Source organism: Astatotilapia calliptera, chromosome 12, assembly GCF_964374335.1.
Source record: "Astatotilapia calliptera chromosome 12, fAstCal68.1, whole genome shotgun sequence".
Taxonomy (NCBI): Eukaryota; Metazoa; Chordata; class Actinopteri; order Cichliformes; family Cichlidae; genus Astatotilapia; species Astatotilapia calliptera.
The window spans coordinates 28072831-28090989 of NC_137433.1; the positions used below are offsets into that span (position 1 = coordinate 28072831).

Genomic DNA, 18159 nt, shown 5'->3' on the forward strand with positions numbered 1-18159 from the left:
ACTTAAGTCAGTAGGAATCCTAAATGTCTATAGAATTTGTGATAATCCATGTATTAGATCAGCTGTATTTACACCGAGGCTCCCAGTGGGTCATGAAATGAATATAAGGGGTCACCAGAAAATTACTTTGATAGGAAACAATGAATAACAAAAATGAGATCACATGCACATATGGATCACAGTTTAGGCTGACAACCACTGCGATCGAAGACAAAATATTAGAGGAGAAAATGGAAACTTGGAACTGCCAATGAGACCAGATGAAATTTAAGAACTGGAACTTTTGATGACCTTTAAGGCCTCTGCGATTCTTTTCTGGCATACTCACCAATCTGTGTGCTGACATTTTTAACCACTTCAACAACAGCACTAATTTACCAATATCTGCATTTTGTTCTATCAAGTTTTTCTTAGTCTTTTGACTTAATAGTATATTTATCCATTTACTTACTTTTTTAATTTCTAAAAAAAATAGGAAAAATAATAGAAAGACAAAAAGGAAAAAGAAAAGAGATTAAGTAATACATACTGTGCACCAAATGGTAGGTATTACAACAAATGTTAAATTATGTAACACTGTGTTACTGCAACTAAGCCAAAGCAGCAGCTGAAAAACAAAGAACAGAGCATCAATATCAACTGTTCTTTGGCTTGGCATTACTTAAGTGCCTCTGTACCCCTGCAGTATGCTGAATCAATACAAACTATTGTGTAAACCCCCCACCACCACCCTCTCCTAGTCTGTTTACTTTTTCCCCTTTGTCTTAAGGATTCCCATTTTCAGTCACTTCAGGGTTTTTTTTTTGCCTGTCACTGTAAATACCAAATTTAGGCGTTTTAGGCTCTGGAGAGATTTTCAGCGAAGTGAAGACACGTCACTCCATCCTGTGATTCTTTAATCTCCGTCAATCCTGGGAGCTATCCAAAGGCTACACAGCTGAACTGTGGCATTAAGGTTAAGACATGAAAATCACAAAAAGCGAGTGGTGCATGCACTCACTCACCCAGCCTCTGTCAAATGCATGCACAAACATTTTACCTAGCGCTGCTCTCTCAAGACAGCCGCTGAAAGCTGTTAACGAAAATAAATGCATTTCCTTTTCCTGATTACTTTAACAACCCAATCATGTAAATGGAGAAGTGAGTGCAGAAGTACTGTGAAAACCTTTTCTCCCACTCGCTATAAACTGATTTGAAAACTGAAAATACATTAACGACTGATATAAAAACTGCTATAATTAACCACCAAGCCCAGTGATGACAGTAATGACAAGAATGTATGTACGATCTCTCGTGGTAGAGCAGGCCTAAATTTCACATCATCACAGTAGACAGGTTGCTGCGGGAGTCCAAGCGGGCTCCAGGATCAGCCCACTAACCGCTCGCTCTAGGAAAGGTCACATGTCAGTAGTAATACATCTGTCTAAAAGACATGTGCAGGGTCACTCCCACACTCCTCAAACAACACACGCAGTACAGTCTCGTTTTCAAAACATGTGGAGTACAGTGCAATAAAATGATGTCTAAACCAATTAAACATTTGAAAAAGACCAAATCTAAAATGTCGAATCCATGAAATTCGATTGTGTTTTGAGAAATATATGCTCATAGGCGAGAGTATTCCAGCTGCAAAGTTTTTCACATTGGTAGAACAAAAGCAAGGTTGCAGGATAGATTAGCGGACGAGCAAAATTAATTACCACCTGGATTTTCATAATGGTAGCCCTTCTACACTGCAAGCCGATGGAATTGACCACATTCCTCTTTCAATACAAAGAGGTAACAGACAAAGGAGTCTTAACCAAATGGAAGCTTTGCCGATTTCTAAACTACAGGCCACTAAATGATTTTACTTCTTATTTTATAAACTGAACTGTATTGTTAGAACCGTTATTTGCCTTTGACGATGGATTTATGGTTATATGTGGCTGGTGCAGCTTTGGATTGAATTGATTGAATGTTTGTTGGTATCTTTTTGGCGTCTTGCATCTCCTCAAGTTATTCTGAAGACTCGTCATATAGGTGGCATTTTTCACTCTCAAAGTGGAAGCTTGCTATTGGTGGAAGTCCATATGTCGAAGGGCCTTATTGGTGGAATACCACTGGAAAAGATTAAGTGTGTTCATGGACTTTTGTTCATGAATGTTTTCTTTCTGATGAAGGCTTATATGCTGAAATGTGTTACTGTTTTAGATTTCATGCTAGAATTGCATTTCGAAAGAGGTGGGACAGATGAAAAAATAAAGTTGTGTAATGCTAAAAAAGAAAAAAAAAAAGAAACACCCTCTCACAACTAATTAGGTTAATTGGCAACAAAGCAGTAACAAGACTAAGGGCATCTCGGAATTTTCCAGAATTAAAACTGGGGGCTTTTAGTCTGTGAAAGATAATGTGGGCAAATAGTTTAAAAACAAAATAGGAATAGCATAATGCCATCATTTTTCTGTCTTGCATAATATTAAAGAATCTGTGAAATCTCTGTAATTAAGGGGCCAGGACATAAACTAATACTGAGTAGCCATGATGTTTAGGCCCTCAGGCATGTAATGTAATGAAAAGAAATCACTGCATGGGTTCAGCAACATTTCTGAAAACTGCTGTCAGTGCCACTCCATCCTCAAATCCAAGTTAAAACTTCTAATAGCACAATAATACTAATATTATTAATAATAAATGTAAAAAACCCCACAGAGACTGATGCAAAGCAGAAAACTGTTCTGTGGATGGAAGCTACATCCTTTGAGCTAAAGATGAGAGAGAGACCATGTGCCACACAGTTGAAAAGCCAGCATCTGCAATGTTATAAGGGTGCATTAGTGCATAAGCAATCTGGACATCTATAAAGACAAATGAGATATATATATATATATATATATATATATATATATATATATATATATATATATATATATATATATATAGAGAGAGAGAGAGAGAGAGAGAGAGAGAGAGAGAGAGAGAGAGAGAGAGAGAGAGAGAGAGTGAGAGAGAGAGAGAGAGAGAGTGAGAGAGAGAGAGGGTAGCAACATAAGCCGGTATTCACAAAGTGTCTTTGGAAGTCGAGGTCTTTCCTATTTTAGTGCCAAACCACATTCTGCTCATGCTACAACAGTAAAAGCAACAGTGATAAACTATCCTGCCTGCAGTCAGACCTGTCACCTGCTGAAAACATCTGGTTCATCAAAAAACAAAAAAATGCAAAAATATACACCCCAAATTCTGTGCAGATTTAATATGCTTTAGGAGAGGATTTCGCTTGCAAAAGTTCAGGAGTTGTTCTCCTCAGTGCCTAAACACCTACAGAGTGCTGTTTAAAGAAGAAGTGATGCAACACAGTGGTAAACATGTTGTGAACGCTTCCCCACCGCTTCTGAGATGCTCTTTTTCATATCCAGTCATGGCATGATTCAGAGTATGTAGTCTTTGAAAGTGTTAATAAAACAAATTCAAAATTATCAATTTTTTTTTTCTATATCAATGAAAATGTCTAAGTCGTAAGATTTGGTATGGTGCCCCGCTGTTTATGTTGTACTATTTTATATTAAATGCATTATTACAAATTCCAAAAATCATTGCAGTCTGCAATTTATTATTTACACCTGTTTAATGACACTGGACCAAAAAAAAAAATGAGCATGACAGGAGGAGGTTGCAGTCTGGAAAATGATCTGATTAAGTGCTAATGGTTGCTAATTACCGGACCACCCCGGGGTGCACTGAAAGCTGAAGAAATCAGAGCTGAAACAATTAGTTAACTAATTAATTAGTCATTGATAAAGCTAATTCATTAAGAATTTTTCCCATTCTCTTCCGCTTATCCTTACCGGAGTCAGGATGGGGTTGTGAGAGTTTATCCCTGCTACCATTGGGTGAGATATCAGGTTTTTAAAGAGTGAAAATCCAAAGTATTACCTGCAAGCAGTTACAAAAACAAATACTCCTTGAGGCTGAGAAAACGGACACTTAGCATTTCTCACTATCTTTGCTCATTTTTCTAGAATGCAAATGTTTTAAACCTTAAAAAACTTATAAGAAAAACAAAAAAATATATTTTGGTTATCAGTCTGGCAAAGTAAAATGAGCTGAAAACATAAGCCTGATGTAACATCACCAATTAAAGCTCACTTGTCATCTGTCGTGTTTCCATATTCCAGGCTTTTAGCATACAGCTGTTTGTTTACAGAACCAGGAGATTTTATACAGACCGCCACAGAGACAGACAAACAGACTAATAACCTGCCCTTTCCTAAAGATGATGATGATTGCCTGGTATTGAGTCACCTTGTTTCCTCCAGTATGTTTCTAAATCTGGTTTAAAGCTCCAAATTTGTCTCAGGTCCAGGTCTCTGCATCTGCACCTTGAAAGACTTATTAGAACTGTTTTATATTCATACCTTGTGCAAAACAAGAACATAAGCATGCTCCAAAGTGTGCTTCCAGCCAGTAATATGATCCGCTGGAAAAAGGCTAGAGGTGTCAACACTACTACTTCCATCTCTTTGTCTTGCTACTTCCCTCTATCCAATTAGACTCAAATGCAGTTCAAACTCAACACCCTTTGTATTCTCGGCTCACACGGGTAGCAAGGCTTTCGGTGAGGTGCTTGTGTGTGAGAGAGTGGAAGATTTTGTGAAAATATGCCGCTGGTGTGTAATTTGACGTCTTTTGTTTAAACAAAGACCGCTTTTTAGTAGTCAAGCGCTTTACTAGAGGTAAGGACTGCAGCAGTGAAAAAGAGTAGCATAAAGTTAAAGTTGCCAATTTGCAACATCTTCACAGGAGGTAGTTAATTTGAAGGTAATTCAAAACATCCAAATGAATGGAAAGCAAGCTTCAACATTTTCAACAGGACATCAAAATTGTCTGTACAGTCACCAGGCAACACTGATAAAAGCCGCTTTGAACATTTGGTCAGCTTGTTCTACTCTTCTCTTACTCATGAACAAGACTGGGAGATACCATTTCCATGACTTGACATGACCATATTTGGCACGCCTGAAATTTAGTTGGGCGTATAATGCCAATTCATCTAAACCCATTTACAAAGAACAGGGTGTCTTCCTCTTCTTATTGAAAGTCGTTATTAAGGCAGAAGGAAAAGGAAACACAGCCTACACAGTGCTCGCACTTTTTTGGTAACACCTTCCTTTCGATACTATGGGTAGGGACGTGTGAATATTCAAATAGTAAAAAGTATTAGAGTACAAAACAGTAAACAAAAAAAACTTATTGGTAGAACTTTACTTACTTTTACTCACATTTTACAGAAAGGACATACAGTGCAGACTCATTTAAGTTTTAGACATATCTCAGCCTGAAAAGGATTCATTATTTTTCCCCCTCATCAATCTATACACACTACTGCACATTGACAAAGCAAAGAACATTTCGGCGGAGAATTTTATACTGTCAGAAAAAAGGTCTGAAATATCCTACTTGGCATTCACATCGTTTACTTAATACTCAAAGCACCTTTTACAGAAATGACGGCCTTAGATTTTCTTGGGCAAGATCTTTCAAGGTTGACACACCTTTTTACACGGTTTCTGCCATTCTTCTTGGCAGAATAATTCAAGTTTAACCAGGCTGGGTGGGAACAGGGTGTACAGTCATTTCCACGCGTCTCCAGAGAAAATAATAGCCTAATCTGTTTAATATGAGTCAGATGAGGACAAAGTGGAAATGTTTGCCCATAATGCATAGAGCCACGTCTAGCAATAACCAAATACAGCTTATCAGCACAAACACCTCATGCCAACTGTCAAGAACTGTGTTTGAAGATAGATGAGTTGGGCTTGTTTTACAGCCACAGGACCCGAGCACCTTACAGGCTTTGAGCCAGCCATGAGGTTTTCTGTATATCAAAGTATTCTAGATTCAGATGTGAGGCCATCTGTCCAACTGCTAAAGCTCAGGCCAAATTGGGTCATGAAACAGGACAATGATCCCAAGCATACCAGTGAATAAACACCATATGGCTAAAAAGAAACGAATCAAGGTGTTGCAATGGCCCAGGCAAAGTCCAGACCTCAGCACGACTGAAATGCCCTGGTAGGATCTTAAGGGCACGGAGCATAAACGAACAAAACTCAATGAACTGATGTAAAGAAGATCAAAAACGTCTGGCACAATGATAAAATGACTGATTCAAGTTATTTCAGCTAATGGTGGTTCTACAAGCTACTAAATCATGGGATGTACTTAGTTTTCCAGTGTTTCTTTTTCAGATGACTTTATGGCCAATTTAATATCACCATAACAAGTGAAGTAAATAAGTAAATGCTAAATATATGTTCTTAACAGACCTCAAAGTCTAAACTTCAGTCTTGTATCTAAGGATGGTTATAACACTTTTTGCATGGCAGAGTTTTAATCTAAACTGAGCTCCAAATCACAACATGGCACTTTTTTTAAGGTAAGGACTTTACATACCTTAAAGACCTTAATACAGGAAAAAAACAACAACAATCAGACAACCTATATGAGCACTTAGCAATAGTGGGAAGGAAAAACTTCCTTTTAAGAGGAAGAAACTTTTAGCAGATTATATTCAGTCAGGACAGATCCTTGCTCTGAGGTAGTGGTTCACAATGCTGAAAACGATTTGTGACCCCTCATTAATGCCAGTAGTGTGTATGCATGTTGCGGGTGGTTTAACGAAATTAATTTTTCATCTGGAACATTTTCAGATGTCCCAAGAAGTAAAACGATTTAGTATTTTATTCAGAAAAGTTCACACTAATTTTATATACTCTTAATATCACAGTTTGTTTCTCATCTCTTTTGGTTTTTATCCTGAGATACTGTTCTTGGGTTCTGAACCACATGCTCGGAAGCCTGTTTCTATACAATATACACAAAAGAGTGACACTCTGAATACAAGTCGTGCAGTCAAATAAGTCACAACTTGAAATTTTGAGAAAGTAATGGAATTACTGTGTACTGAGAGACAAGAGAACAGAATTTTATTCATGTGTATGAGTGAAGTGCAAGCATAGCGCAGGGCAGAGTGCTGTGGAGCACATTTGGGTCTTTGTAGGAGCTCTGTGCATCAGCATGAGCACATCAGACTATTTTACGCCCACATGAGTGATACAGTACATTGCACTGAAAATTTACTCATTAGTGTGCAGCCAAAAGTGAGCTTTTGCGAGTTCTACTTCTCCACAAAGCTGGACTTGCTTCTCTCTGCTATTATAGTGTAAAGTTACAACACAAGGGCAGTCACATGCAAACCGAGTAAGGAGCAATGTGCAGTGTTAAACTTTGTGTAGAGCCAAAAACAGGACATGCTGTTATTGTGATTAAGAGTCCACAACGGCTTAAGAAGAGGATGGACATCAACGTGAAACCCAGAGATTTTGAGGAGAAGCAACCTCTAGTTTTAGAAGTCTTTTCCCTTCAGCTTACCAGTTTATTTTTCTCTTTCTGCATCAAGGCTGCCTCTATTATTGAGTGAAGTTATGAAACCCATCTACATTCTTAACCAGCTCTCAGGTGAATGTTGGGGACAGGAAAAGGTGTGTTACTATAACAACCAAGTCAAAGGAGGAGTTGTCTGACTTTTGACGCGAACAGCTGAGTCTGTTGAGGAGGGGGACGGAGCAGAGGAGGATGAGTAGGAGGTAGAGGAGTCGGCATGAAAGGCTCTGCATGTCTGCCTGTGCTAAAGAGGCCTTTTGCTGCAAAAGCTTAACTTCTTTTGTGCCCTTTTGTTTGCCTTTCCTTTAATAGCAAGGCTTTTCTAACAAATCAATGCTGTTATACAACAGGTAGTCAGAGAGCTCCCTTTCTTGTGCCATCAGCATCTCCCTGCTGCATTAGGTGCTACTTAAACATTTTCATTCTATGTTTTCCAGCAGAATTACATAACCCAAGACTCTGTCCAAAGATTGATGTGGAACTGGCAAAAAATGAAACCCGGATAGAGTTTTTCAAAGATAAATGTTTATTCATCTATATTTGAACAAGGTTAACTCGATCCAATTTGAAGCATTTGGACTCGAATTTTGGAAAAACAGAAATAAATCAGAATCAAAACTCAGGCTCTCACAGGCTGCTTACAGTTTGTAAGCTTTGATTAGCACTAAGCAGAACTCCAGAAACCCATTGATAATATCTGTCACAGTGGAATAAAGTGGGAGCTGCACCCTGGGATTGAAGAGACCCAAATTCAGAATCTGTGGCTTGCGTAGTCCATTGACTGTCAGCTTAACATCTGGCGTTGTGGGTATCCACAACAGCCTGCAAAACAATGTGCCTCAAGTGTGAGATTAAATGCATGCTCCCTAAGGTCAACGTAGACCATCTGAGTTGATAACTCCTTTCTCTCCAGAGAAGCTGGAGCCTGGAGGGCACTAACACGCACAACCAACTGCTAAAAACACAAACCTCTGCAGTGTGTATGCGAAGTCTGTTAGTAGGGCTGGGCGATATGACCCAAAATTCATATCTCAATATTTTTTAGCTGGATGGCGATATAAGATATATATCTCGATATTTTTTTTTAAGCCATAAAGTAAGAACAAAAAGAGAGTTCTTAGTTAAAGCTGTGTCCCAGATGTCACACAGGCACTTTTATTAACATACAGCACAGATGTACATGAAAAATTACTCAAAAATAAATTATGAGCATTCATTAAATAATAATGCTCCATAAATAAAATAAAACAATGTTGTTTTTGTGCATAACAAAGAGCTCACAATTGGGCAGTCAAAATGTAAACTAAAAGACGCTGAGCGTAATAACAAAGACAGACAGATTTCACAGCAGCTCTATTTCCAAGTTTTACTGCGTGACTGACAGCCTGGAGTTTGAAATCCGCTTCATAACCACGTACGTCTCTTACAGGTGCTATTTATGGTCCTTATACACACACAATATGGTAATATTACGTTGGAGCACAGTACGTATCACTCCGCGAGGCTCCTCGGTAGCCGTAATGCGCCGACAATCTATCAAGCGGTGGAGCTCCGTAGCTTACCAAAGTCGTACTCAAACATTTTTGACAGATTGCTGAGCGCCGCGTACCACATAAAATCGGTTCGCGGCCATCAAGCACAACCAGAATTCATACATAAGGCGCGCTGTCAACTTTTGAGAGAATGAAAGGATTTTAGGCTATGCAGCCCGTAGGGACTAGCGCGGTTAGCTCGTTAGCATGGTTAGCTCGTTAACACGTTGACGCCGTCCAGCCCCACGCATGGGGCGATGCGCAGTAACTCGTTAACGGAGATTTGCCGTGTCCATCTTGTCGCTGCCTGCACGTGAAGCGATGGGGGAGGAGGGGGAGTTGTGTTCAGTGAAGGATAGAGGCGAGGCGGAGTAATGTTGCGTAGAGACAAAAGTAGACGAAAGAGAGGCAAACTTGCGGCTCCACAACTATAAGTATAAGGTAACATAGACTATATCGATATAAAGGATATTGTCACATCTTATATCTCGTATAAAAATATATCGATATGTTTTAAAAACTCGATATATCGCCCAGCTCTATCTGTTAGCTTCTTGTAGTCTCTTTTAGTTTTTGTCTTTTTTGTGTGTTTTCTGCAAACTACAGAATTGCCTGTGTATCAGCTTCAGTGACTTTGGGCATTTTCTTATCACCAGCACTGTGATAAACTTATTTTCAACCAGTTTTGATTTGTGTTCATTGATTGAGAGCCATTTGTTTATCAAACATTTAGAAATACAACATAAATGGTAAGAAAGGTGACATACTCACTGTCTTATATTACTGCTATAACCACACTACTTTTGTTTGCTGCATACCCAAATTTGACATGGATGGCATTCTAAAAGGGGATAACGTGGTTTTCAGATAATTATTTGTTTTTGTTGCTATAGAAAATGTTTAATATGTAATATTTTTTACCCACGAGATAATTAACTTGGTCACTGTGCTATTTGGTGCCTGGTCAATGTGTCAGAAAAAAACAGTATTCGCTTGCCGAAAGATCAGCAGAGAGTGCTTGCTTCTTTCTGCTAGAAAAAGGTTTCATAAGAGAGGAGCGTGCCAGCCCAAAAACCAAAACTAAAATTTAAAACAGACTAAGAAGCCCCAGGGAGCTGCAGCATCGAATAATATCAGTGCTGGGTTGTTCTACGGCAACATCTTTCACATGACCTGAAACAATTTGGCCAACTCAGTTGACCCGTTTGACAAAATATCCAACATCAGAGGAGTAATTCCAAACTAAAATGGAATCAGAAAACATGGAGTAAGAACAAAGGAAGCCTGATTTCTTTCTTTAGGCTGTTATACGATGGAAAATACTGCGAGCGTAAACAGCTGAGAAGACAAACAGCTGTGTCCAAACTGATGCCACAACCTCAAGCACTCAGCCTGTGTCAAGCAGTCATAATGATTTTTCTGTGCTGACAGTAACGATCCATTAATTCAGCAAAAACTTGAAAATTACAGATACCGTGACTTTATTTGACTTGGCAATTTCAGTTAACAATAACACAACCCCCATCCCCCTCAAAGTGCCGCTCATCTGTCCTGCCAAAATAAAGATACGCAACACTGTGCAACATCCCGAGGGCTCCTGACTGCGCCAGTTCACATAATCCCAGCAGAGCACACACACATGCGCACGGGCAGTCTCTCATCCAAACACTCATTCCAGGTATTCAGAGGTGAAACAGCACGTATCTGCTGCCCCGTCTACCCTCTTTAGCGAACCATTGCGTGTGAGCCACTCTTCTCCTGCCTTTGGCTAAAATTAGACTTTTCTAACTTCTGTCCACGCCAGTTTAATGAACGCTGACAGGAGGTGAGAGCGGATTTGGCCACAATTATGTCCAAGCACAACGTTGGACAATGGACAGCGTATCATCAGCTTTAATTATGTCAGCATTTTAGGATGCTGCACTGCAACATAAGTCATGAAGCAGTCCTCCATGTGCCTCCTCTCATTTCTTTTTCCATTATGTCCTCCTGTCTATTAGGATAGCAGCAGCAAGTCCAAAATATCCTGGCATGCTGCGCAATATATAAATAAAAACATAACGTAATGACTTACTAATTATTTAGACACCATATTTTCAGCCTTGTCTCTTGCATACTGAGATTTCTCCAGATTCTTTAGACATTACCTAATGGAGGTGCAACCCTAATGTCTGATGACATCAGACCTTTTATGGTTTTTAAGCCTGTGTGATACACATGGGAGTAGCACTGGTGAATTTACAGCAACAAGTGGGCATAATGTGTCTGACTCCTACTCGCTCTGCCCAAGCAGAGCCCCTAAATAAACCAAACAGAATATTTCCGGCAGTCAGAACAGGTCTGACATAAGACTGTGGTACGTACGAGAACGGGAAAACAGCTTAGGAAACTTTCTTTTTTTTTTGTACACAGTCAAGTTAGGCAATCTTTGTGTTCGTCTCCTTCGAGATCACCTTCTGGTGCCTCTCTGGATCATTTTCAGTGTAAGTGTCATTTTTAGGTCACTGAGTAGATGTCCCATGCTGTTCCTTTTGAAAACTGCTCAGCGGTATCTGGAGACTCAGCTGTCATAATCAGCAGTGACTCTTCTAACAACGTTTGGGTGAGTTTGAAACAGAAGTTGATGTTTGTTCGTTGCCCAAATTTGAGGTCTGTAGTGAAATTGCAGTGGGCACAGTGCAAGGGAGTGATCTAAAAATAAAAGCTCAAAGCTGGCCAATAAGATGACCCTGAAGAGAAATCCAGAAGGATTTTAGATAAGGTTTACGATTTTAGAGACATGCTCCAACAAATATTTGATCCATGTATTTATAATAAATAAATTATAAATGTGTCTGTAGAATTTACACTTAAATTATTTGCAAATAACCGTTTCCTGTCAAGACTTTTATACATTGAACTTGATATGGAAACATGGTAGCAGTCTTAGTCCTTTCTGCTGGATTATCTCACTCTAAAACAAACACTCAAGGATGTCTGCAGCACCATCAAGTATATGCAATCAAATAATTGTATGCAAACAAATGGACACACACACACACACACACACACACACACACACACACACACACACACACACACACACACACACACACCCTTTACCAAAGGCAATTACCTTTATGATTAAGTAGGCTGGTATCAAGATCCCACAATGTTTGTGGAATTATGAAAAGGATTAATTGGCACATGTTTAAAGATATCTCTATGGTTACCAAGCCCAGGTAGCCTGCCTATGCTTTTTTACTGATTGCTCTTCTAATTTTCATTTCCACATTCATTAATTTAATTGTTTTATTTAAATGCCATCGTTGTAGTGCTTACATTGCACACACTTACATCTTTGATGAAATATTCCAGGGTGGCATAGGCGATGGCAATTCCATCATGGGTGCTTGTGCCCCGTCCCAATTCATCAAGGATGACCAATGACTGCTTGGTCGCACGGGAAATTATGTCTGAGGCCTCTGTCAGCTCTTCCATGAATGTACTACGGCCTTTGTAGATGTTGTCTGAAGCTCCCATCCTGATCAATCAGAAAAGGGGAAAAAAGACAGAGAAAATAAGTAAGCCATAAAGTGAAACACGATATTTTTGTCTTTTGAGCATTTCAGTTTCAATCACAGAGTCAAACATTTTTGTGGTACGACGTTGCAGACTACACAATAAATTACTGGTTAAATGCCAGGGACTCCCGGCCAACCAAAACCAAATAAAAAATTACATGTTTACTTGTGGAAACTTTGTGGTGATAGCATTGCATTATAGTGATGGACAGTTTGAGAGTCATGTGAAAACTAAGTAAACCTTTACCATTTCCATAGGAGTTAAGAGGATAATTAAGAGCACTGTGCTGCTAATCAAAAGTACTCAAAGTAATCATCACTGACCACCTTTGCGAAAGGCAGTTTTTACATGACGCCATATTTAGCAAAAACCAAACACCACACATCAAAACAGACTCAAACAATTCAAAGCAGAGCAGCAAAGGTGCCACGATGGTCCAGTCAAAATCCAGACTTCAGTTCAATGGAAATGCTGTAGCGGGACCTTAAAACCACTAAGTGTAAATGAATGATGTCAATGAAGTGAAGCAACATTGTAAAAAAAAAAGAAAAAGAAAAAAAAAGAGTGGACCAAATTACTCCACGATGATGTAAGACACCGATAAAGCTATACAGAAAGTGATTACCTGTTTAAGCTAAAGGTGGGATGTTCTTAGTTTTCCATAGGACTGCATAGTGTACTGTGAACCTTTTTTTTTCTTTTTTTTTTTTAAACTTTTGGCCGTTTTCTCATTTCCCATTGGGTCACCACAGTGGATGGCTGCACATGTTTGATCTGGCACTAACTTTTCCCCTTCCTGATGTAATGCTCCCATTTATCCAGGCTTGGGATTAGCACTGGGAGTACACTAGCTTGTGATGTGAAATGCCCAAGTAAGCACTATGAGCCTCCAAATGTTAATGATTTTTTTTAAATTATTATTGAGTCAGCCTGCTAACAAATAATTAATAAAAACATGTCTTTTTCAGGTAAGCTATGGACTTAACCATATGTTGAGGTCATGGAAGAAAGCATTAAAAGACAGATGTGTTTAAAAACAGAAAACAAAAGACTCAAACTCAAGTTGCAATAATAAAAAACCAAAAAAAAACTACTGATGCCACTAATGCAATCCACAATTATGGACTGCAAACTGCTGTTGTTCTTCCAGAAATCCCACAAACACCCACAAACAAACAAAGAATCTGCCATTTTTCTCACAGTGAACCTGCTCCTACACAGTCTTATTCTAGGAGAAACATTTCTGCACTGAAAAAAAGAACAAGAGATTGAAATGATGGGTGTGAAAAATGCAGGAGAACAACAGTGGGGGGCTCCTTTTCTGAAATTGAACAGAAGAAGAAAGAAATCAACCCGTTTTAAGACGTGGCTGATGGTGTAAAGGATTTAAATGAATTCTTTAATCTCATTTATTCACACATTATGGCCACACAGATATTAAAACTAACTCTAAGGTTTGCTTCAACATTACTCACATTTAAATGAGTCATAATCAACTCTTATCATTGTTAAAAGCATTTAGTGGACGGGCTGCTGCACCTATAAAAGATTAAAGACTATAATAACACACTTTTTAATATCTCTGTGACAGTCACTTCTCCTGTTTTCTGAAGAGGGGAAAAAGGTTGCATCCATCAGCTTGAGAAGAGATGACCAGTATGACCAGTATGACCACTTAGAAACAAAAACCAGTCATTTCAGCAAACCTGACAGAAAAAAGTACAAACATTTGAAATCACAATACCAAAATGTTCTTGTTATATTACAACAATTTATTAGAAAAGACTGAAGAATACATCAGTGACGCGAACTCAGCATGCAACAAGACCACCTATATTTCCACAATAATAGAAATGTACTGATTGGAAATGCTATGACAACGTGTTGAATTCTTCACAAGCTACAAGGCCAATTTGAGAGCTCTTGCTTTCACACAGACTGACAGACAGATCATTGACTCATCTGATAGAAACTCGACTCCAGCTGGATCACAGATGCCACATCTCTCTGGCAGTCGGTGTTTCTCACCACTAAATCTGTCTCTTCCTGTTCTGCTGTGTCTATGAATGAAACTCCAACAAGAGCATCTAACACCTGTGTTGCCATGGTTACACCACGCACCCTGTGGATGAGAGGTGTGGCAGACATGTTGCTGCATTTTATTAGCCAGTTTATTAGATCCCAAGTGATGAATTAAATGTCCATTATCATCACAGCTAGCCTGAGACTGGCACATATGTTTTCCCATGTACAGCATTATGAAAACCATTTTTAAAGGAATATAATGAATTAAAAAGATGCTTGAGGTATATCGGGTGTTCGTTACAGAAAAGTATGACTCTGACTATGTTACTTGCAATATTCTCACTATTGTCATATAACTAAATTGCTGGCAGTGCAGTCTGTATTGCAAGACTGGTTGCTCAGAGACACATGGTGCTGTACCGATAACGTCCTTCCAATTACTTTGGTCACCAGGAAGTTACTGCGGTCAGTTGTAGTTTGCATGGAAGACACAAATTTGTCTGCAAACGATTCACCAAGCAATAGTGAATCTGTGAGAAGTGGGAAGTAGAAGTTGAAGAAGTCCATAAGTTGCAAGAGAAAAAAACCTTGAAGGGGAGACTGACCTAACTTAATTCAGGTATTTTTTATAGGCAGAATGCCACAACTTTTTGATCACAACTATGTTAAAACAAAAACTGGCAGAACATCAATATCCTAACTTTCCCCCCAAAATCCACTAACAGATAGGCTCTAAAATAAAGGTTGTATCTGCATGCATGATTAAAACTCAGAGGAAATGACACCAGATGTATAATGCATAGGGCAGAGCAGTTTACACACTCACTCTGTCCACAGATGAACACAGCAACACTCCACCAGCTGGGTGTCCTGCTGGTCTGATTGAATCCTCCTTTCTAGCCAAACACACTGATCCTGGAAATAGACTCCATTTATTTTCACCTCACACCTTTCAAGTAAACATGTTGAGCTAGATTCAAGTGTTTTTCTGACACTCGTGGATCTGTCTTTAGTTAAGATTTCTTTCAAAAAAATAAAAAAATAAAATCATCCCATATTTTAAAAGAAGCAGTGAAGCATTATCAGCATGTGTAGTTTTCCAGGAAGAAAATGAAAGCCCAAGTGTATTTTGCATGACTATTACAATCTTCTATTATACAACTTTAAAAAAAAAAAAAAAAAAAGGTTGCTAAAAGGGAAAAAGTCCATATATATTATTCGATTACTTCTTAACAAAGCTGGGGGGGGGGGGGGGGGGGGGAGACTGTCCTGTCTGTGGGGAGAATTTTGCTGCCATTTTTTTTGTTCCCTTGTAGCAATACTTCTCAAAATTGGAGTATTAGTAATCCCAGCAGTAATCCTACAAATGCATGTGGTAGTTGGTTTTGTTTAATGTTATTTTAAAAAATTATCAGAATGTCTGAATACTTCCTGACAAGCACAAATCAAGAACATTGATATGTCATTGAATTCTAGCAGCAGTACCAATGAAAGCAGGGAAAGAAATGACTCACATATTTGTTTGAGCCTTCCTTTCCTACGACTGATCAAAAAACAGATAGGAACAGACTGCACCCACAAAACAGTTGGATCCATGGAGCTGCCTCCCTGCCACTGAAAATGACAAACATCTAAATTTTAAATGCAACTTATTAGGAGGATTCACTTTGCAACAACATGATTATCTTTCTGTCACTGCATGATGATTGGCTGCCCCTTGAAAACAGAGGATTTGAATAGTGGGTGAATGAGGCTTTTCACAGCCAGAAGTGTGTGTCTGACATAATCATATAATGACGATAACTCCTCGCTGACATATTCTTACCCGGAGAAATTCTTGGGTTACTTTTTCAGCATGCTTTGGGTCATTATCATTTGCACTGGGAAGCTCTGCCCCAACAATTTTGTAGCATTGGACTGAATCTGAGCAGAAAGTACAGTCCTGTGCATTTTAGAATTCATCCTGCTACTTCTTATCAGCAGTCACATCATATATAAACACTAGTGACACAGGCCTACTGTCAGCCACACATGCCCATGCCATAACATTAACTCCATCATGCCTGACAGATGATGTGATACGGTTTTGGATCATGATGCGTTTCTGTTTTTTATGCTTTTCTCATAATTCAGAAATACGTTTATTGTAGTTTGATTTGATCAAAGATTTCATGTTTTCTAGTCTATTCTGGTCTTCTTGTTTTTGAGGTGAACCAGTGGTTTGTACCTTTCTGCCAAGTATTTACATTACCTGAATGCACTCCCTTTTCATTATAATGCACCAGACAGAAGTTTTGGCAAATCTTAACGTTTTTGCATCGCTCTAATAAGTTTATATTGGTGTTTCACCCAAAGGATTGCCTTCCTCACTTGAATAAACATCAACTCATCAATTATTGAGGAGTCCACTGAAAAGCTGCAAAATTTATGTTCAACACTTGGAATCCAATAAATATCTTTTTTTTCATGGAATAATGAAGGAATAAACTTCAGGTGTCCATCAAAATGCTTGTCAATCAATCATTAAATTGCTTTTGAGCCCCTGAAAAAGGTGGACTGTGTATAAAAATGGCTGAAATTCAGTTTGCGACTGAAACAGTTGATGCAACTTTTTTTCTTTTTTTTTTTAAATCTCCTTGGATTAAACCTAAAGACCTACACTTCAATCATTCCTTGTTTGTCTGATTTAAAATCCACTGTGATGGTGTACAGGGGCAAAACTACAAGGACAAATGTATCATCGTTGAAGAACTAACTGCATATGTGGACTTCAGAAGACGCAGCCACTCTGTGTAAGCCAATGGGATCCCCGCAAGGAAAAAAATATATAACAACACATGTTTTTAATCAAATTTTTTTTTTTTTTAAAAACCCCTGATATAAGTATCTTAACGCTTAATATTTTGTAAATTATTTCAGGTTATTCTCAGTGTTCGCCTTACTATCCTGCTACATGGATTTCTGCAGAATTTAATCCTGTGTGATTTAAACCTTCCAGGTTTATAGAAAACAAAAGGCCTAACCAGCTCTGTATACCGCCTACAAGATGGCACAGACTCTCTGACACTGCAGCACTATTAAAAACTCATAGGAACAGATGAGTCGATGCAGGATACAGCATCTTTCCACAGGATCAACATGTGTACACCCACAAAGGTGCTGATGTTGCACAGCAAAACACTCTGTGCCGTTTGTGAGGCCTTGTGAGGATGATATCCACATTTCTGGACCCAAAAAAGAAAAATGCAGAAAAGCTGCGCTTTCAGAAGGGAGGGGAGCGTAAGAAAGACTTGTGTAAAGCACGGTATAATCACTGCTAGGAGTCCATGGTCGATTAAAGGTCTTTTCAAAATACAGTTTTACATTCAGCTTCCTCTTGCTGTTTCCATAACAACCATGAAGGGATGGATGAATGTGCTCTATAACCTTCAGGACTAAAAACCAACAAGAAAACACACACAGCAGCTGCATACACGAATACACACACATGCATCTGCCAGCCACTTGGAAACAAATGCGCGCGCACCCACACGCAGACAGACACACACTCCAGGCAGCTAAAGTCGCTCTACCAAAGTCTGCAAAAGAACAAAAACACACACAGATTTAGTGGAGT

General features: G+C 38.9%; 1 protein-coding gene across 4 annotated transcripts in view; it reads right to left on the reverse strand.

The window, feature by feature from the left end:
- Positions 1–18159, reverse strand: part of msh3 (mutS homolog 3 (E. coli)) — a 56854-nt gene that overhangs the window by 6681 nt on the left and 32014 nt on the right. For all 4 annotated transcript variants that reach the window (XM_080309342.1, XM_080309344.1, XM_026188804.2 and 1 more), the window contains one exon: positions 12291–12477. In XM_080309342.1, coding sequence (XP_080165468.1) covers positions 12291–12477 — 187 coding nt within the window. The remainder of the gene's footprint in view (positions 1–12290; positions 12478–18159) is intronic.